General features: G+C 46.3%; 1 protein-coding gene across 1 annotated transcript in view; it reads right to left on the reverse strand.

The window, feature by feature from the left end:
* The window catches only part of ARNT (aryl hydrocarbon receptor nuclear translocator), a 222,103-nt gene that overhangs the window by 73,895 nt on the left and 126,817 nt on the right, over nt 1–21,391 (reverse strand). The window contains exons 14-17 of the mRNA XM_078670040.1: nt 20,658–20,768; nt 20,292–20,361; nt 19,803–19,926; nt 8,685–8,787 (exon numbers count right to left, since the gene is read on the reverse strand). Coding sequence (XP_078526166.1) covers nt 8,685–8,787; nt 19,803–19,926; nt 20,292–20,361; nt 20,658–20,768 — 408 coding nt within the window. The remainder of the gene's footprint in view (nt 1–8,684; nt 8,788–19,802; nt 19,927–20,291; nt 20,362–20,657; nt 20,769–21,391) is intronic.

The following is a 21,391-nucleotide window of genomic DNA, read 5'->3' on the forward strand; positions in this document are numbered from 1 at the left end:
ATGTAGTGCCACATTTCTCTCCAACTTTCTCCCACTGAGATCCATCCTACTACTCCTTGTCTGGAGGTGGTCCGGCACACGACAGCTCAAAACCACATAAATCTTTGGTGGCCATCAAACGCCTGAGCACATGATTCCTCAGATATACAGCAGATGCGCTTGGGATTTGGGAAGTGGGGGAGCAGAGAGTGGCCTCTAATGATCACAATGAGAGCTTGGAGGACTTGCGGGCGCCTAGGTTTGGTCCCTTGTAATTATGGGGACCGGCCTGAATGTAACATCAAAGTCAGAATTCCCTGCCTGATCACAAGATGGCTGCCACAGTGGTCCATACCATGTTGTGCTATTACTATAGGACAAAAACCGGACATCGAGCAGACCCTCACCTTTCCCCCATCAAGACGTAGAACCTGCTGAACTTACCTCTGGCCGCGGAGACCTAGCTTTCTGGCCGGTGGAGCAACCGGATAGCTATAGAGGAGATGGGTTGTGGACTTCCCCCTTGACCTTCACCTACCCAGCCGGACTTTGGATAGTCTTTACTTCGTCTCTCCATTGTACATCCCTCTCACCTCTTTACCCTTCCCCCTAACCCTCTACTCTCCTTTCCTCTCATCTTCTATGCTCTTTAAATGTTTTTCCGTGGAGACCTAGCTATTTGGCCGATGCCCGGTGGAGCTACTGGATAGCTATAGAGGAGATGGGCTGTGGACTTCCCCCTCGGCCCTCACCTACCCATCCGGACCTTGGGCAGACTTTACCTTCGTCTCTGTCATATCTCCCTCCTACCCCTTTTACCATACCCCTTTCCCCTCACCCCTTTCCCCTCTTTCACTCCATTTACGAGTCTTCTATGCTCCTTAAATGTTTTTTGTCTCTAACGAATGTAATTGTAACTGAAGTCACTCTGTAACATTGTTGAATCTCATGTAAAGCGCTCGGATACCTTCGGGTCTAGCCAGCGCTATATAAAACTCTTTAAATAAATAAATAAAATAAAAAATAAATTTGTGGGAACATTCGCCCTCTTCCTAGCCGTTGCTGCAATTATGGAGTCGGCTGGCACTGACCCTTGGATGTATGCAAAGTCCTTTGAAGAATGTTTGTACTTTTTCTCAGTTCTAGGGGTCGCAGCTTTGCATACTGCTGGCTCCTTAAAGGCCTCTCCTCCCTGATCCAGCACACTAAAGAGCATGGGCAGGATTTGGCTCCTAGTCTGTTGAGGCAGTAGAGTTTCCAGGAGGAAACATGCCTTGGGCTTCTCCTCCTCCATTTTCACTTCACAAGTCTGTGCAGCCTTCTGTACGACCATGTTGTAGATCCCTATGTCGTTTGGCGGCGAGGGCCTCAAAGGGTAAGTGTCTACGCCTTCTTCCAGCGAGTCGGCGTCGAGATCTTGCCATTCTATGTCTTGTGCCTCTGAGGACGTAGAGTCCCTGTAGGATTGCAGATCTTTGTCGCCCTCTCCCTCGAAATAGTAGTCTTCTTCGCCCAGTTACTCGACTGGTTCGGGCGTTTTCGGCGGTTCTGCGTCCTCGTCTTCCCTTTCGACTTCGACCACCGGTTTCGGCGGGATGGTGTATTGGCTCATCTTCTCGTCAAAGTCCTTTTTCCGCTGTAGGATGCTCATGATTTCGGCCTCGAGCCTCCTCTTCTTCTTCTCCATCTCGGCGGCATGTTCGGCGTCGAGGGTTAGAGCGATTCTCTCCGGGGCCGTCGATGACGGCCCTTCTTTTCTCGGCACCGAGGTGTCCTTTTCAAGGGCAACCTTTGACGGTTTTTCGAGGGTTTTCGCCAATTGGGTGTCCTTTTCGAAGGATCCGCTCTGTTCACTGTCCCTGGTAGCTGTTGCTTTCGTCGAGTGTTTTGACGGCAGAGCTTCCTTCGAGGACTTAGCTTCACTTCTACGAGTGTCGCTCTGGGCTTTAGCTTCACCCTTCGAGTGTCACATGAGTGTTTAGGGGTCAGAGAGTCCCTTACCTCCGACGTTTTCTTATGGACCTCGACGACTGTGCAGTCCTCCGGTCCTTCAGCGATGTTGTCCTCTTCCCCACTGAAGAGACCAAAGTCTCGTAGCGATGGAGGTGGCCCCTGCCCCTGCATGTTGTGGTTCGCCCTTCTCTGCCTCTCCCTTACTCTGAGGGTCTTGGGTATAAACACCGAGCAGGCGTTGCAGTCTTTTCTGCTGTGGTCGAGCGTCAGGCAGAGGTTGCGGACTGGATGTTGATCATTTTGGGCATACTTGTGGTGGCAATTGGTGCAGAACTTGAACAGTGTTTTCTCCATCCCAGCGCTCAGGGAGCCCCCTGCGAACGCATTCTCTGTCGAACGTTGAGGTTTTGGTCGTAAAACTTCTCCCTCGTTGCTCTGGTTACCTGACCTGTAGTCCGGTGTGGCTGACAACTTGATTTTTAGTCGATTAACTTAGATTTTCTTTGATTCTTCTTCCAAAGCTTCTGGAACTCTTCGGCAACGATCCAGACCCAACGGCGGAAAAAAGAATCTGAAGATGGCGGCCAAAGGTGGGAGTTTCAGGAGGAAGCATGTCGATGTCACTAAGGACACCAAAAGGTGGTATGTCGACGCCCACCTGGGCCACGAAAAAAAACCACAGGACTACAATTCCGGACCCAACCACTAGATGGCGGAATAATGCACAGCATAGTGAATCCAGAAAGAATCACGCTGCAAAACTGTATTTTATGATGTATCAGCACAAACAGAAAACTCAGTTTATTGAGTTATTACTGTGTCAAAGTTTAGAGTTAATCAACCCTATCATAGCAGATTCACATGTATTGTATTGTAATTACATTTGTATAGCGCTTACTACCCCTGACCAGGTTCACATGTATTGTATTGTAATTACATTTGTATAGCGCTTAGTACCCCGGACCAGGTGTCAAAGCGCTTTTTCGGCGAGTAGCACGCTACTCTGGGACCCATAGAGGATTAGTGTTGAATTAGTATAGTGAAACATGCAAGTAAATTTTAAGTGGTGGATATGTTAGTCAGTTATTTGGATTCGGAAGGATAGAGAGGAAAGAAGGTTTGTATTTATATAGCACTTCTGACCCTTGATTGGGTGTTGAAGCACTTTTTTTCGGCGAGTAGCGTGCTACTCCGGAAATCCAAAAGGATTAGTGGTGAATTAGCATGGTGAAATATGAAAGTAATTGGAGTGCGGATATTAGTCAGTTATTTGGAGTGAGAAGGATATCGGAGGGATAGAAGGGAAAGAAAGGTTTGCATTCATATAGCGCCCCCTACCCCCGATGATGTGCCGAAGCGCCCTTCCGGCGAGCAGCAGGCCACTCCAGAACCCACAAAGGACCAGTGTTCAACAGTGCATGGGCCCTCCACAGACTCAACAATGGTAATAAATAGCATGTGACTGTCTATGCACTGTACATATAATATAAATACTCATAAGCATTTGGAAAAACATCTACAATAGCAATGAAGGCACGACCTCTGGGCGGCACTTTAACCATGCTTCTGTTGGCATGGATACGGCGGACATCCCATGCCCCTATTCTTTCTGTAGGAGCGCATCGCAGATGTTGCTGACAATCGATTACAATCTACATAACAGCGACGTGACTTAGTCAGTTAACGCTCGATGAGTACATTGGCTGTCCGCAAGTTCGAATCGTAACAACGCTACCACACCCTTCTACAGTTGAAAAATTCAATACAATTAAATTCGGTAACAAACACTTCATTGCAGTGCTTAAAAAAGGACAAACGTAACGGTACGCAACTGTCCTCATTTAGATCAGCTATGTAAGTATAATAGAGTGATTGACCAAGTTCGGGAGTCGCCCGTCAGCAGGTGTGCTGACAACTGAACTATCAAACTAGTGATTCCATAAAAAAAGAAAAAGAAAAAAAAAAAAGGTATTGCAGCCATCAGCCGAATACCTAGATGGGTTATGTAGGTATAAATGTAGGTGTGCACTTCTATCGTGGGCCCATTTTGCTGTGCTCGTATAGGGTGTCACTCACAGATATCCTTCTCAATCCAAATAACTGACTAACGTATCCACCACTCAAATGACTTTCATATTTCATTATCCTAATTCACCGCCAATCCTTTATGGATTCCGGAGTAGTGTGCTACTCGCCAAAAAGCACTTCAACACCCCATCAGGGGTAGCAAGCACTATATAAATGCAAAAAAAAAATCCAACTTCTAACCATCCACTATCCTTCTGAATCCAAATAACTGACTAACATATCCACCACACAAATTACTTTCATATTTCACTATATTAATTCACCACTAACCCTTTATAGGCTCCGGAGCAGCATGCCACTCGCCGAAAAAGCGCCCCGACGCTTCACAGGGGGCAGTAAGCCCTACATAAATGCAATTACAATACAATATGAACACCACCTACTCCTACAATACTGACCAATGCTTCAGAACTGAAACAAAATTATACAGTGGACACTAAGCATGACACAAACGCATGATACCTTATGTGAACGATTTGGGAATTGTGAAGCGAATATTTGACACTGGTGAGCCTCTTGCCACTATCTGCATTGTGTGTTGCTGCACAGTGCCTGCCCCTCTGGATTCTGTGTTGCGGCACGGCTCTGAGAGTCACCAAAAGCTGGTCTGAGAATACTAGATGCTTTGTTCCAATGTTGTGGTTGCGGTGGCTGGCCATTCTGTTCGCGTTTTTCCTGTGCTTTTGTGTATGCTGTAGTAGAATCCGTTGCGTGCAGTTCCTGCTCAGAGGGATTACCTGTGGATGCAGCAGGCAGCCCAGAGCCGGGAGAAAGCGTGCTTGCCTGGTATGTGATGATGAGCTCCATAAACTAACACACTCATACTAACAATACAACAGTAACAGCCACCTGAAATAAAATGAAATGAGGGTTTTTATAAAGCGCGTGTATGCCAGTGGCGTCTTAGCGCTTGACTATCAAAGAGTACCGGGAATAAAGTGGAGGAGATAAAACAAAAATAATGCGGCTGGGTATTAGAACAACCAGGTTTTAAGATCCCGCCTAAATTGGGATAGGTTTTTTTCAGTTTTACGATGTAGGGGCATGGAGTTCAATAGCTCAGGGGCTAGGTATTGGAAACTTCTACCACCCCATTTTAGCGTCCTTATCCTAGGGACTCTTAATAAGGACGCTGAGGCGGAGCCAAGGTTTCTTGGTGGGATATAGCAGTCCACGTATTGTCTAATTTGTCCTGGTCCATTGCTATATAAAGCCTTGTGTAGGATACACATCGACTTGAGTTTAATCCTAGCGGTAATCAGGAGCCAGTGAAGTTGCTCTTGAATCGCCAGGCTGATGGAACTGAATTTAGGTAAGTTCAACAGTAGCCGCGCTGCTGTATTCTGTAAAATCTGTAGTTTGTGTGTAACACTTTGTTTGGCACCAAGATATAATGAATTACAGTAATCGATTTTCGACAGGATAAGCGCAGTGACTACCCTCTTCCTGAGACATATCGGAATAAAGGGAAGAATTTTCCTAAGAATCTTAATTGTATAAAAGCATGAAGATGTAATACTATTGACCTGGTCAGACAGGGAGAGCTGGTCATCTACTATAATCCCCAGGTGCTTTACCTTCTTTACGGGACTAGGGCAGACTCCTGCGGTATCGGGCCACCAAGTTGTGTTCCAAAGAGAAGTATCCCCTCCAAAGGTCAGGACCTCCGTCTTTCCAGTGTTAAGCTTTAAGCAGTTACTCTGCATCCAATTTATAATATGGACCATGCATGAGTTGAAGCGGGCTGCTACATCCTCCAATGGGTCAACCAAGGAGACAACAATTTGTGTGTCGTCTGCATAACAAATTGTTGTAAAACCAAAGGAGCGAATACGTTTTGCCAGTGGAGCTACATATATATTGAACAGGGTGGGCGAGAGTGCCGAACCCGGAGGTACTCCACATGGTATTAGGAAGGAAGGGGATTTGTGTTCATCTAATATCACAGTTTGTTGTCTGTCTGCCAGATATGTTTTAATTGTATCTGCTGCCCTATCTATAATACCTATTTCTGCCAGCCGTTGAAGAAGTATCTGGTGGTCCACCGTATCAAAGGCGGCAGATAAATCAAGCAATACCAATATTGCCTTCCTGCCCTGGTCCATTTGGGCACGTATACTTTCAGTAGCTGCAATCAATGCAGACTCCGTACTATGGCGTAGTCTGAAGCCGTGTTGTGCTTCATCCAGTACATCATGAGTTTCAATGAATTTTACTAACTCTTCATTTATTGCTTTTTCCAGCACTTTCGAGGGAAACTGCAAAGAGGTGATAGGACGATAGTTTGCGACTTCAGTTGGGTCCAGGGTGGGCTTCTTCAGGATAGGTTTTATAAGTGAGTTTTTCCAATGCATCGGAAAATGTCCGTGTTCTAAGATGTTATTTAAAAGTGGTGTCAAAACCTTAGCAATAGCATCTGGAGCCATCTGAAAAACTGTAGCTGGACAAGGATCCAAAGGCGATCCTGAGTGGGTTGTCAAGATGAGATTTTCCACTTTCTCCTTAGTGAGATGACTGAATTTTTCTAAAACTGTCAGGTTGTTAGGAACAACCAGTTTTAGTTCGGTTAATTCCGGCACACTTTCGTTAGTGGAAAATTCCTCAGACTTTTACAACTTTTTCTCGAAAGAAATTGGCTAGTTGGACACAGAACTTTTTTGTAGGTTTATGGTGTATGGTGTTCGTAAACTCTGAAAGCCTGTGGACTGTCTTAAACAGTTCTCGGGAGGTATTTATAGCAGCCATGATTTTATCTGTAAAAAACTTAGATTTGGCCTCATTTATGGCTTCCTTATATTTGGCTATGGCTGCCCCATAGAGCTTTTTGTCTTTCTCCGAGTATTCTTTCCTCCAGAGCCTTTCTTTGGCTCTACAGATTTTCTTTAGAGCTTTTAGCTCAGTACTATACCAGGGGGCTGAGGACAGTTTATTTTTGTTCCGGGCTCCTATACTGGTTTCCGGGGCTAGACTAGCTGCGGCCTGTTCCAACCAACGGTTGAGGCTTATCGCGGCTTGGTCGGGATAGGTGTCAGGAATGACAGAGTGTAATTGTAGCATACTTTGAAAATCAGTGGGGTTAATATGAGACCAGGAGCGTTGAGTCCCCAAAGTATTGGTGTTTAAACTTCTATTTAATGAGCCCGTCGTGTGGATCGTAAAGAATATCGCACTGTGATCAGTCCATGGTAAGGGTAGTGTCCTAGTAAAATGTAGTTGAGGATGATTTGTAAATATGCCATCCAAGGTATGTTTGCCAGTGTGTGTAGGTGTTGTTACTATTTGAGTAAGATCTAGGCTTAAAAATAGGTCTGTAAGTTGTTTAGTGTCTCTGTTTTCAACATCTTCTAGATGGAAATTAAAGTCCCCTAGTACGGTGAAGTTTGCATTTGCCATACAGGATTCCATAATAGTTTAGATGGATTCAATAAAGGTATTTCTGGGGCCCGGTGGTCTGTATACTAAGAGCCCATTATAGGATTCTGTATTGGTGACCTTAAAAGAAAACAGAATGGCCTGATCTTTGGCGTGGGAGGTTTCAGAGAAAGTTGCTTTAATGGAGGATCGATAAACAATTGCAACTCCACCCCCTCTTTGACCAGTTCTATCAATTTCATATAGAGAATATGCCGGTGGTATAGCATTATTAAGATCTGGTTCCGTAGCAGACTGAGTCCAGGTCTCCGTAAGGAACAATATATCCGGCGAGTATTGCTCTATAAAGTCAGCAAGTTCATGCCTATGTTTAGGGAGCGATCGAGTATTCAGCAGGACACTAGTCAAGGTACGCTCATTATCGAGACGTGTATCGTTTCGAAAGGCACCATCGTTCTCCAAACATGATAGCATATTGTGACCCTTGTTAGTGGTAAATCCACATGCATGACATGCTGATGATAAAGCATTTTTTTTGAAAGCAAAAGGGTTGACAATTCTTACCCTTAGATGAGTTTTGCAAGTTCAATAGAGTCGACTTGGAATATACTTTTTTCACAGTTTGGCCAGGGGTTTTGGCGCATGGCGCGGATCTGTGAGTAAACCCTATGTTGCAGCTCCTGTGGTTCGTGGCTAGCTTTGTGGTTCTTTAACTGTATAAAAATGTCAAGTGGCGAAAACAAAAGAATAATTCCAGCTGATCTGATGTACTTTGCTTGCTGTACAGTCGCTTCTACAAAACGTATTCGTGCTGATTCCGTGCAGTTGTTTGTTCAGCTCTGCTTCCCAGCACGTGCTTTGAGGCTGTGCTTTAACACGGGGCGAGCTGCACTAGGGGAAACAAGATAACCACGGGATGCAAAACAAGCAAGCAATGCCACTCCAGTAACAGTGCAAAGGAGAGCGGCTTGTGTGAGCTCGCTGGTCAAGGCTCTGAACTCGAAGGGGCTTCTTGACTCCTTCACAATCCCCCTGGGGCTAGTTAGGACTACCCCTGAGAGAGTAACAATTTCATAAAACCCGGGGTAGGGCTTACGGGCTATGAACCAGGACACCAAAAGTCTCCTCTCTAATTCAAACAAACAAAAGGTGATGGGCGGCTCCATGCAATAACTGCCGGATGCAATGCAATCCACTTGTAGGCACCTTTACAGGTGCTCCCATGATACCTCTGATGAATGACAGTAACTATCACAACTTTTCTCAGTAACCACAAATGACTCTATTCTCACCTGAAGGTTTCCACAGGAACCCGTGGTGCTGGCGTGAAAGTGTTCCCTGAAGGGAAGATCTGCTGGCTGGCAGTCACCGTGCTGGAAACAGATTTATTTTGATCTATGAAAAACGGGAAAACAGATAATAGTTTACAGTTTTTTGCCTGAATGTATGCATGTATGTATATGGTATTCATAAAGCAAGAATCCTTGAAAGTCAATGCTTCAAACAAAGTGCAAGTCTGACCTGCGGAAAATCTACTAACTGCACACTTTATCTCTGATGTCACCAACCATTTCTGTTTTAAGAGCTACTTCTGTTCAATGCAGATCATCCAGACCTAGTATTATTATCAGTGTTGTAATAGTGACCAGATTAGATTACATTAGTGTGCACCAAATGCAATATTATGAGTAGCGATCACCTCCGTTCATCAGGCGCGGTTGCCAGCAGTAATGTAAACAAGCATTTGGAATGCAATAGGTCTTGCATTTAAGAGAGTTTGCGCTATTGGCAATGTGAATGACAATGCCATTCATTTATGTTTTGGTTTTTAAAACCAAAATAAAAGGCATTGTCATAGCTTAAACTCTCGCAGATGCAAGACCAAAGTAAGCGAAGCACTGAAACCTCGGAGCTGGCCAGGCAGCCGCTGCTCTGATGCTGGCTCTGCACCCGGGTGCCATCCCTGCCTCGCAGCTCCTTCTTCCAGCCTGCTCTGCCGCTGGTAATGCCCGCTGCTGCCCTCCGTGATTTCACCCAAAGCAAAGAGTCGGCGCATCGCTCCCAGCAACATCATAAAAAAACTTCATATGGTTATTTTACGATGTTGCTGGGAGCGATGCCGCCAACACTTTGGTTTGGGGGGAAATCATGGAAGCGAGAAAGGCATGCAACAGCCATGATTTTATGTAAAAGAAAAAAAAAAAGTTGGGCGAGCTGCACACAACAAAACACGCTGGCACCATGATTTAATGTAAAAATAAATAAAAAGAGTTAAGCAAGCTGCGTGCCAGTCGTGTGAGTGGTGGGTGTGGGACATTGTGTAAGTGAAAGTGTGCAGAGCGCGCTGCAAACACAAACAAAAAGCAGCCCCCATTGCTAAAGCTCACTTCCCACCGGTGGTATTTACATGAATTAAGCAGAGTTCTCGCTAAGGGCTAATACAAGCTATAGAGTAAGGACAAGGTAAAAGGTCCAGTCCTGGTGGGAGGTTACAAATGAAGATGAGGAGGTACCAAAGACAGACTAACAAGCCTATTAATGAATCAAAAGCCAGCGTTTGCGAAGGACAATGACACAGACAATTAAAAATATGAGCGGAGTGTGGGCGGTGCTTAAAATTCATACTCCAAATAATACAGCATACCTCACAGAGCAGTGCATGCGTGCCCAGGCTTGATCTAAAAAGGCTTTGTCAATATAGAATGCTTTTATTTGGATAATATATTCCAGTCATAGGTTGAATGCCCCTGGCACCAAGGTAATACTATTAGCAATAAATCTCTCCAACACTGCATGATTTATCACTCAACTATCATCTTTAAATATATTTTGGAAAGTCAACCTTTTATCTCCATAAATGAGCTACAGTTATAAAATTGCACACATTTTCACCTCGAATATATGCATTTCAATTCTGATATACATATAATAATTCAATCAGGTGAAAGCTTTGAATTTAGTAGGCTGAACTGTACAGAGGAGAGAGCTACTTACAAGTAACTGGAGAGCTACCAGTACCTCATGAGCTACTCATTGGAGAAGCCTGCTTTATCTCTAGTCATAGTGGCTTCCTCAGCGCCAATGCAGGGATCCCGTAGTCAATATCAAGGTAGGTGACCACATTCAGCTAATGGATAAGACATGGGGTCTTTATGTGCAGGGAAATGGTTAAATGAATGACCTGGGATTTAAACGTATCTACAAGGAAATGGGTATGGCCTCATAGCCCTAACTACATGGAAACTGCAGCCTAGTTGGGCCTGGAAATCCTTATCTGCAGGGGTCTGAGCATATTTAATAGGCCTAGCCTAGCATTTAATAGGCCTGACATTGTGACAGCCAGTCTTCCTAGCTAACAGAAAGGTCAGGACCAGCCACCCTGGAGGAGAAATTGCAATAATCTACAAGAAAGACATCCACTGCTTCTTCACCTCTGCAAACTCATACAACCACCTCGAACACCTGGCTTTCAAACTCAACATATTGAGTACCACAACCCTAGGATTAGCCCTACTCTACAGGCGTGGACTGAGAATCAACTTTGGAAACACTAACGCACCCTCCCCTTGTGCACAACTCCAGCTTCTTCATCCTCCTTGGCAACCTCATCCCCACCTGAAAGACCATACTGACCCACACATCAATCACCTCCTTGAAGACCATAACATATTCTGACTTACCCAACGAGTGAAGCACCGCTAAACAAGCCATTGGACATCTCCTTGACCCTGCTCCATAGCTGTCGGGCTGCCTTCTTACACAAACGCAAACGTGATCTGCGGAATCTCACAAAGTTTATCTCTCAGCCCCACACTTTCAATGTCTACATAGCCCCACTAGCCAGCATCATCCAAGCTGATGGACTCAACTTCATCTCTTATGCCGACGATACCTAGATCATCCTCTCCCTTTCCGGTGAATGATGGGTCTTTCTTTTCTGTAATTGATTGCTGTAGTTCTCCTGTAGTTACACATGTCCAGAGGGTTCACCACAGAAAGGGTTAGTCTTTAAGAGTCCCCCAGATTTTTTTGTGTTGTTGCGAAAGAATTGATTGGTGAGTAAATCCGAGGCTGGTCTATAAATATACCTAGAACCCTCCATCAAACTGCAGTTATTTTATTTTTTACCCCATGTACCCAAACAAAGTTGATCAACTGTCAGAAGTCAACGGTTGGATGAAGTCTAACTGCCTAAAACTCCACTCTGACAACACTGAGGTAGTATTCTTTAGGAAAGACACCTCACTCTGGTCCTGGCCCTTCAGAATTAAGACCTGCTGTCAATCAAGAAGCTAGGGATTGTGATCAACAATCAAATCGCAATGTCCATCTAAGTCAATTCCATCGCATACTCTTGCTTCCACACTTTCAAGCTCCTCAGGAAAATATTTCCACTCAACACTAGTCAAACGAGCACCCAAACTGGACTACAGAAAGGCACTCAAGGTTGGAATCACCACACAGCTTACCAATGAATTCCAGGCCAAACTCACACTCTAGCTTCCGCTAGTACCAACATATCCACAAAGCATTAGTTACTTACCTGTAATCCTAGTTCTCTTCCAGGGGTATCCTCATCAAAGTCATAAGCATTAGATTATTCCCGCCCATGCGCGGGACACCGGAAACACAATAATATATGTGCCCCACATATATATAATTATATATATATATATATATATACACCTATATATATATATATATACAAATAAGCAACTGCAGCCTTATACACATCAGAGCTAAATTATGCTATAAGGACTTCCTATAATAACATGATAAAACATGCATTAGAAATAGGGAAAAACACCAATAAAACATGTTTTGAAACCGTTTTAATGCACAGCAGACAATAGAAAATCCCATACAGGACTGAAAGCATAGACAGCTCCCAGGCTGCATTGCAAATCACAGTTTAAAAAGACTGAAAAGCTAACTCATAGCAACATAGAAATAAACTGACACCGTGCCTTTAAGGCACTCCTGACCCCCAGCTTCCCATCATGCCTCAGGGGTGACAGTTCGCTCAGTTGTTCTTTGCGGAGACTGAAAACAGCCATGGCACAAAGAATGAACAATATTTCCAAAAAGGAAAAAAGTCCTTTGCCCGGGGAGGCGGGGGGGTTGCTTATGACTTTGATGAGGATACCCCTGGAAGAGAACTAGGATTACAGGTAAGTAACTAATCCTTCTCTTCCAGGGGATCCTCATCAATAGTCATAAGCATTAGAATAGAATAGTGAGCCGCACCTCATCTCCCTGCGAGCAAAGGAGTAATATAGTAATATAACCAATAAGCTTAGCAGAACTAAGCTTGGCCAGATAGCTGGCTATCCAAACAGATTCATCAAGGAGGCCTGGCCTACTTGAGTGTCAGCCCTGGAATCGGATTCTAGGCAGGAGTGCCTCGTAAAGGTATGGACCGATCTCCAGGTTGCAGCCTTGCAAATTTCTGACATGGGGACATCATGTAAGAAAGCCACTGTGGCCGCTTTCCCCCAAGTTGAATGAGCCTTAGGCGACACCAGTAAGGGTCTTTTCGCCAGTTGATAAGCTAGGTTATAGCAGGATACGATCCATCTGGAAATGGATCTCTTAGCCGCTGGGCACCCTGTTCTCATGGTGCCATAAATGACAAATAACGTATCCGTTTTCCTTATACCCTTGGTACTCTCCAAGTTTTAGAATTTAAGGACTCTTTTGAGGTCCAAGGAATGCAGCGACCGCTCAGCTGGGGTCGCAGGGTTAGGGAAAAAGGATGGAAGGGAGATGGACTGATTGATATGAAAATCAGACACAACCTTCGGGAGGAAAGACGGGTGCGCCCTCAAGACTACTCTGTTGTGGTGGAAGGCAGTGTAAGGCTCTTTCGTACACAGCGCTTGAATTTAGCTTACTCTGCGCGCTGATGTAATGGCTACCAGAAAAGCGGCCTTCCACGACAAATGCTGCAAGGAGCCTCTGTGGATGGGATCAAAAGGTGGGCCCATCAACTTAGATGACACCAGGTTCAACTCCCATGGAGGGGAAGGGTTTCGAACAGGGGGATAAACCTTCTTCAACCCCTGTAAGAAGTCCTTGACTACCTGCATCTGGAAAAAGGAGGGTTGGCTAGGGGACTTCCAGTACGCCATAATGGCCGACAAATGTACCCTGATAGAAGCATACTTCAATCCAGATCTCGCCAAGTACAGAAGGTAAGGGAGAATAACATCCTCCTGCCCCTTCGTAGGATCGAGGTGATGCTCTCCACACCAAAGAAAAAACCTCTTCCACTTAAAACGCATAGGACGCTCTTGTGGAGGGTCGCTTAGCCGCTTTTAAAATGTGCATGCCATCAGGAGGCACTTTCAAATGTCCGTATTGCAGGACCTCAGGAGTCATGCTGTCAAGTTCAGCGAGGGAAGGTTGGGATGAAGAATCCTTCCGCCCATCTTGGTCAGCAGGTCCGGCCAGCAAGGTAGTCTCCTGTGTGGAAGTACCGACAGATGAAGAAGGTCCGGGTACCACCACTGCCATGGCCAGTCTGGAGCTATCAGAATCATCTGCATGTTGGATCTGATGAGCTTGGACACCACCTTCGGGATCAGAGGCAGGGGAGGAAAGGCATAGGCAAATGTTTCTGACCAATCGATCAAAAGCGCATTCCCCCTTGTCCCTGGACGGTGGAATCTTGACACGAAGGTGCAGCATTTTTTGTTTGACGTCTGCGAACAAATCTATTGCTGGACGACCCCATCGATGGAAAAGATCTGCCACCACCTAGTCGTTTAGCACCCAGTCTGGTTGATCTGCGAAGTGCCTGCTGAGCACGTCTGCCTTTATGTTTTGCTCCCCTGGAAGGTGCACTGCCACCACCGACAGGTTCCGGGCGAGCAGCCAGTGCCAGATCGCCTGGGCCTCCAGGGAGAGAGGGCGTGACCGTGTACCACCCTGTTTGTTCAGGTAGAACATGGTGGTCGTGTTGTCGGTCTGGACCAGGACCAAGCTGGATTTGATGGTAGGCAGAAAAGCTTTCAGAGCCAGGTGAACTGCTCGCAGCTCTAGCATGTTGATGTGGTAGGATTGTTCTTTTGCCAACCACTGTCCTTGTATCTGGAGGCACCCCATGTGTGCCCCCAGCCTTGCAGAGAGGCATCGGTCACCACCGATTGTACTGGAATTGGTTGGTGAAAAGGGACTCCCACCAACAGATTCCGAGGCGGAGTCCACCATTTGATGGAGGATCTCGCTGCCTGGGAGAGACTGATCCGATCTTCACAGCGACCTGCCGATTGATCCCACTGGTCCTCCAAAGTTTGTTGCAACGGGCGCATTCTCAGCCTGGCGTTGGGTTGGGGATGAGAAAGATGCAGGAAGCCATGGATCCCAGCAGGGACGCCACCTGCCGGACTGTTTGACTCCGCGCCTGTAGAAGCATCCTGCACTTCCGCTGCATCGAAGAAATTCTCTCCTCCGAAGGAAACGCTCTTCCCAAGCTTGTGTCCAGGACGGAGCCTAGGTAATGGATGGTCTGGGTGGGCTGTTGCACTGACTTCTCCATGTTGACATGGAGGCCGAGATTGTGTAACTACTGTAGATAGACTTGGAAGTCGTTTCTTACTTGCAGCGGAGATGGTCCTTACAGAAGCCAGTTTGTCCAAGTATGGATAGACGAAGAGACCTTCTCTGTGCAGGAAGGCTGCCACCACTGCCATGCACTTGGTGAAGACTTGAGGAGCTGACTTGAGCCCGGAGGGCAGGACTTTGTACTGGTAGTGTTTGTGGCCGACCACAAACCGCAGGTACTTGATGACGTTGTGCAATCGGAATATGGAAGTACGCATCTTGTAGGTCCACCAAACACATCCAATCCCCTACTTTTAGATGTGGACATATTTGGTGAAGGGCCAACATGCAAAACTTCTCTTTCACTATGACCTTGTTGAGAAGACGAAGATCTAGGATAGGACGGAACTTGTGCTCCTGATCTTTTTTGGGGACAAGAAAGTGCCTGGAGTAAACCCCTCTTCCTCTTTGGGAGGGAAGAACTTCTTCTATAGCTTGCTTTTGCAGAAGCGCCTTTACCTCCTTTCGAAGCAGCTTTAGCTGGGGAGGTCGAGAGTTTTTTGGAGGTATGTCTTTTGGAAGTGCACGGAAACGTAGCGTGTATCCATTGCGCAGTATATTCAGCACCCAACGATCTTTTGTGATGCTGCACCACTCTGCCAGATGTAGTGAAGTACTTCCTCCCACTGGAGTGGACAACGGCGCCAGAGGAAGCCATTGTTCATGACTTCCCTCCTCTCGCTGTGGTAGAGGATTGTTGCTGGTGACCACCTCTACCTCTGTTAGACTTTCTTCCCTGAAACTGGGACTTGCCCTGGTTCTTGTTCTGGGACCACTGAGGGGTTTGAACCCTCTGCGGAGGCCCCTTGCGCTGGTTGGGTCTGTACCGACGCTTGAACTCCTTTTCCAAACCGACTGCCTTGAGTGTCCAGCTCTGTTTTCATTCTACTCATCTCTTCGTCTGTGTGCGTGCCGAAGAGAGAGGAACCAGAAAAGGGGAGGTTTAAGATTCTGTGCTGCGCATCCGGTTTGAGGCCTGTCAATCTCAACCAGGATGATCTCCTGGCGCATATTCCATGCGTGTAAGAGTGCGCCGATAGCACCGTGCCGTCCGCCACTGTGCTAATCATCTGGTTTGCCACCAGAGATCCTTCGGTAACTATTTCGTCAAAGTCCTTTTAGTCTTCCTTTGGCAGCTTGGTCTTAAAACGTTCCAAAGAATCCCATAACGCTCTGTGGTAACGGGCTAACAGCGCAGCCGCGCTGGAGACCTTCAGGGTAGAAGCCGCAGAATTGCAGACCCTGCGACCCCATGTGTCCTGGGATCTGCTTTCCCTATCCGGTGGAATGGAGGAAGTAGCAGTGACAGCATGAGTTCTTCGTGCTGTGGCCACTATCACCGAGTCTGCAGGTGGATCCGTCTTAACGAAGACCGGGTCCGAGGTAGCTGGTTTGTACTTCTTTAGGATGCGAGCAGGCACCGCCTTAATGGTTGCTGGAGACAGGAAAGTGTCCATGACCGGGTCCAGAATCCCTGGCACCAAGGGAAGCAATGGTCGAGATTAAGTCTTCTGGTGAAGTGTCTCGAAAATCACTGTTGTCGTGATTTGAGGAACAGACATCTCGATATTGAGTTTCTGAGCCCCTCTCTGCAGAACCTCATGGTAGGTATTAATGTCATCTATTGGAGAGACCCTAGAGATAGGGCTGTTTGAGAGCGTGGGTGAATAATCCCTCTTTGAGGAGCGGGTAGAGGAAGTAGATTGTGTTCTTCTACTTCTGCGGTGAGTACTGTGCCTCCAGTCCCGTGATCTGATGGCACGTTCCTCCCGTCTGGGGGAACGAGATCTATAGCGCCGTCCCTCAGGAGACCGCCCCGTGTGGGCTCTACGTCTGGGAGAGCTCCGTCTGTCCACTTCTTCCACCAGCCGTTGAAGGGGAGATCTGTGAATAGAGCTGGCATATTCCTGCATTCTCCTGGTTGCCCCGGAGTCCTGCCAGTGGTGTAAAGGCAGTTGCCATCTTGGGGACAAACGAACAGCAGAAGAAGCCTCCTTTTGTCTTGAAGGGGACTTGCTGACATGTCTAGCTCCCGGGGAGGCTGATCTTGAAGAAGCCCGCCGGGATGAGTGAGAGGACGAATGGCGTGAGGCTGACTCAGTCACCAGGACCACCGATCCCTCTCGAGACCTTATTGAGGCGGGTCTCGACGTCGGGTGCAAACCTAGACGTCGAACCAGCACGCCTTCTAGACGTCGATCTCTCTCGACTTCTCGCGTCCGGGAAGACGCTGCATGAATCTCCAGTCTTCTCGACGAGGACCGTCTTCTCGACGTAGACCGTCCTCGACGGCGACCGCTGCCGTGAAGGGTGCTGATGCCTCGGCGTCGAACGGCGGTGTGAAGCAGACGGCGGAGGACTTCTCTCTCTCGACGCCGAACGTCGACGAGACGACGGCGGAGCAGTGTCCAATCTAGACGCCGAACGCCTTCGAGACGACGACGGAGATCTCATCCTCGACGCCGATCGTCACCGAGTTGACGACGGCGGAGGGGTCTTGGCTCTCGACGTCGATCGCTGAACCTGCGATGATGGAGGCGAACCTGCTCACGACGGGTCAACGACGGCGGAGGCTCTCTATCCCTGGAGGCCGATCGTCGCCGGGTTGACGACGGCGGAGGGATGATGGTCCTAGATGCCGATCGTCGCCGAGTTGACGGTGGCGGAGGGGTGATGCTCCTCAACGCCGATCGTCGCCGGGTTGACGACAGCGGAGGATCACGAATCTTCTACGTACCTGAATGAGTCTTCTTTCTCGACGGCGAGCCCGCTGTCGAGGGTCTTTTCTTGGATAAATGACCCAACGGTAGATCTTTTCTCAGCGCCGAGCCCGACGCTGAAGTAGAAGGACGTGAGGTCTTGCTTCTAGATAGAGTTCTAGACCTCTTGGAGCCCTTCCTTACCGGAGACCTTCCTCTAGATGATTTATCTGCCAGGCCATAAAGGCGAATTCTCTCCCTGTCCTTCAGGGTTCTCCTGGACAGGGTTTGGCAGTGAGGACAGGTATTGGATCATGATCCTCAGGGAGGCAAAGAATACAGACCTCATGCGAGTCCGTCTTGGCCTTCTTTTTGCCACAAGAAGGGCAGGAGTCAAAAAGAGATGGCATTTTAAGGTGTTTAAAAAGCCAAAAACTGTCTAAAAAAGACAGACCCATACTTCAAAAGATGAAAAACGTCGAAGTAAGGTATAAAAGTTGTGAAAAAGTGAAGAGAATTTCTGATAAAATCAGAAAGAAGTGGAGCTGTGTTGCCAGGATCCTTCCAGAAGGAGCCGGAAAGAACAACTGAGCCAACTGTCCCCCCTGAGGCATGATGGAAAGCTGGGGGTCAGGAGGGCCTTAAAGGCACAGTGTCAGTTTATTTCTATGTTGCTATGAGTTAGCTTTTCAGTCTTTTTAGACTGTGATTTGCGATGCAGCCTGGGAGCTGTCTATGCTTTCAGTCCTGTATGGGATTTTCTATTGTCTGCTGTGCATTAAAACGGTTTCAAAACATGTTTTATTGGTGTTTTTTCCCTATTTCTAATGCATGTTTTATCATGTTATTATAGGACGATTACAGCATGATTCAGCTCAGATGTGTATAAGGCTGCATATATTTATCTCCAAAAACAGTTTCACCTTGCATGGAGACGCCTACGCAGTTGGACATATCACCTCCTTCATTGTGGGCAGCAGGGAAAAACAGGTAACACCCCACCACAGGAATTGACATACATGTTTCGGGCTCCATGCCCTTGCTCACTGGCTGCAACACACAAAGTCCCAGCAGCTGTGAGGACTTTTGAACACTGACCCCGCCCAAATGGGACGTTACTTTGCCAAAATTGCATTATGGGGTGTGTAGTCCTTCGTTAACCATAGTGGATGCTGTGCAGGCTTGGTGTTGAAAATAAATCCCAAAGTGGGTCCCGGGGCAGGGAAACACCGCTGTAACTGCTGATATACCATCCCCACAAAGGCGTAGGCGTCTCCATGCAAGGTGAAACTGTTTTTGGAGGATATATATATATATATATATATATATATATATATATATATATATATATATATATATATATATATATATATATATATATATATATATAGCACATATATTGTGTTTCCGGGGTCCCGCGCTTGGGTGGGAATATTCTAATGCTTATGACTTTGATGAGGATCCCCTGGAAGAGAACCTCAAAGATCTCAACTTGCTTCCCCATTCACAAATGCCCCCTGATCCAACTACTCATGCCCACATACAAAGCACTGCGCAATCAAGAACCTATGCACCTGAAGAACACAATTAGCTCTTTCCCACCCACCTTCGATCCACTGGCCTACTGCTCGCCCATATCCCCTGCACCCAAAGAGCCAGAACCGCTGGCTGAGCCTTCTTGCACCCGGCTCATATATCCTTAATCTCCAACTCCACGTTAAAGCCGCCAACTCAGTTCTAGAATTCCGAAAGAAACTGAAAACATTGCTCTTTTAATTAGTCCATGTCAGGCCAGTACTCCCCTCCTCTAGGCATCAGGATACTTTCCCAGGTGATATGCGCAGAACCAACCAACCTAACATAACACAGCATTTTTACATACAGGGAATTTGAGAGAACATACAAATCTAGAAAAATGGCATACTAGCCAGGCCTGCCATCCTTATCTACAAGGAAATGAGCAGACTAGATGTGCTTGGAATTCATATCTGCAAGAAATGGGCAGACTGAACAGGCATTAGGTTCTTAGCCATGTCACATACTACATTATTGGTTGAGCAGTGTTGAATCCCACCAGCTCACTGAGCAATTGTAATCACTTCTCACCTGTGCTGATAGCAGTATAGATCTCAGAGAACCTTGGGTCCTGTTCCTGCCCAAACAGGGGCTCTGCTTTTTCAAGTGGTTTACTGTGCTCTGGTCCAGTGGCAGTGACTGTCTGAACTGGGATCTGTGCATGAAAGTATTAAAAACAAAATTCACTCTTCAAGCAATATCAACTTGTGGTAAGCCAGGAGGGTTCACTATCACATCGGAAAAATCTAGAGTAAAAATACAAGAAAGGGAGAAAACAACAAAGTAAATCTACTGCACATTTTAGTATCCTAGTTCTACCGTCCAGAACTGAAATACTACTGCAGGACACCCTGATGTGTGTACTGATGCATCCAAATAGTATATTTAATATCGGCAGAGATGGTGTATCCAGAGAGAGGTGATGCCTAAAGAGGCCACAGTACATTCACCAGTCACATGGATAAATGGAGTTAAACATTACCAAATCTAAGAGCAAAAGTAAAGTCTTAGTTAACTTACCTGCGTCTGATTGTATACTCCAACACCATCCCTTCCAGATACCACTTCCAGGTCTGCCTGTTGCTGCTGTCTACACAACAAAGGTTAGAACAATGAGAATATAGGGTGATGGGAGTAAAGTGCATAGCCAAAAACACTACCAAGTTAGCTTCATGAAATAGTATCAGTTACCAGAAGAGAATGTGTGTACAGAGAATGACTTTTAATCTCGTGGCACCACTGACACTTCTTGTGCAGACTCTCTCCTTCATTCATATGGCAAGTGACTGCTCCCTAAATGCCCCTGATATAGCTCTCATTGTGCAGCTGACAGTACATGCCAACATGAGACGTCTACAAATAGTGAGGTTAAAACCCGCCACTCACCTGCCTGCAAGCTGACCAGTTCCCATCTCCAGAGGCATAGCAACGTTCTGGCCGATTTGTGACCGTTGCAATGAGGCTGAACCTGCAGGACGAGATTCTTGGTTTGCATTCCTAGTAAAGGCAGAGTTATAATGTTTAAAGTAAGGGAATCCTATAGTAAAATAACACTGAGATTAAGTCCAGAAATGACACAGTTCGGGCAAAGATAATAGTATTTGAAAACTCTACAATTCTTCTCGTAGGGAGCTTACAGGTTAATCAGTAATTTAAAGAACAATTCTCAGTGTCAATAAAAATATACCCCATGCTCAGTAATACTCATAGCATATATATTGATACAGGCATCCATACACTCACAGTAATCAGACGACAACACTAACCACTGTACAATATACGCCACTAATTATGAAAAGGTGAGTAGGGACAGAATATTGATTTGATTTTCACATTGTGGACTTTTGGCCAGTGGAAAACTCACAGGATTCTAAGTATCCCTAAGCAGAGAAGCAATGCCTAGCACAGTTTTGCCATTTCCTGAATGGCTGAACCTCACATTTGAAGGGATGTTCTACAGTGCATGCTCTCGGTTACAATTTAAAAAAATGTTTTATTGTTATTTAATTGTTCAATAGGAATGGTTCTTGTAAATTTGTTTTCCAATGAGTTACGTCTTATATGGTGACGAAATGTAATCGTTATTTATCAGATGATAGAGAATGTTAAAACTTAAAAGG

Source organism: Lissotriton helveticus, chromosome 12 (genome assembly GCF_964261635.1).
Source record: "Lissotriton helveticus chromosome 12, aLisHel1.1, whole genome shotgun sequence".
Classification (NCBI taxonomy): domain Eukaryota; kingdom Metazoa; phylum Chordata; class Amphibia; order Caudata; family Salamandridae; genus Lissotriton; species Lissotriton helveticus.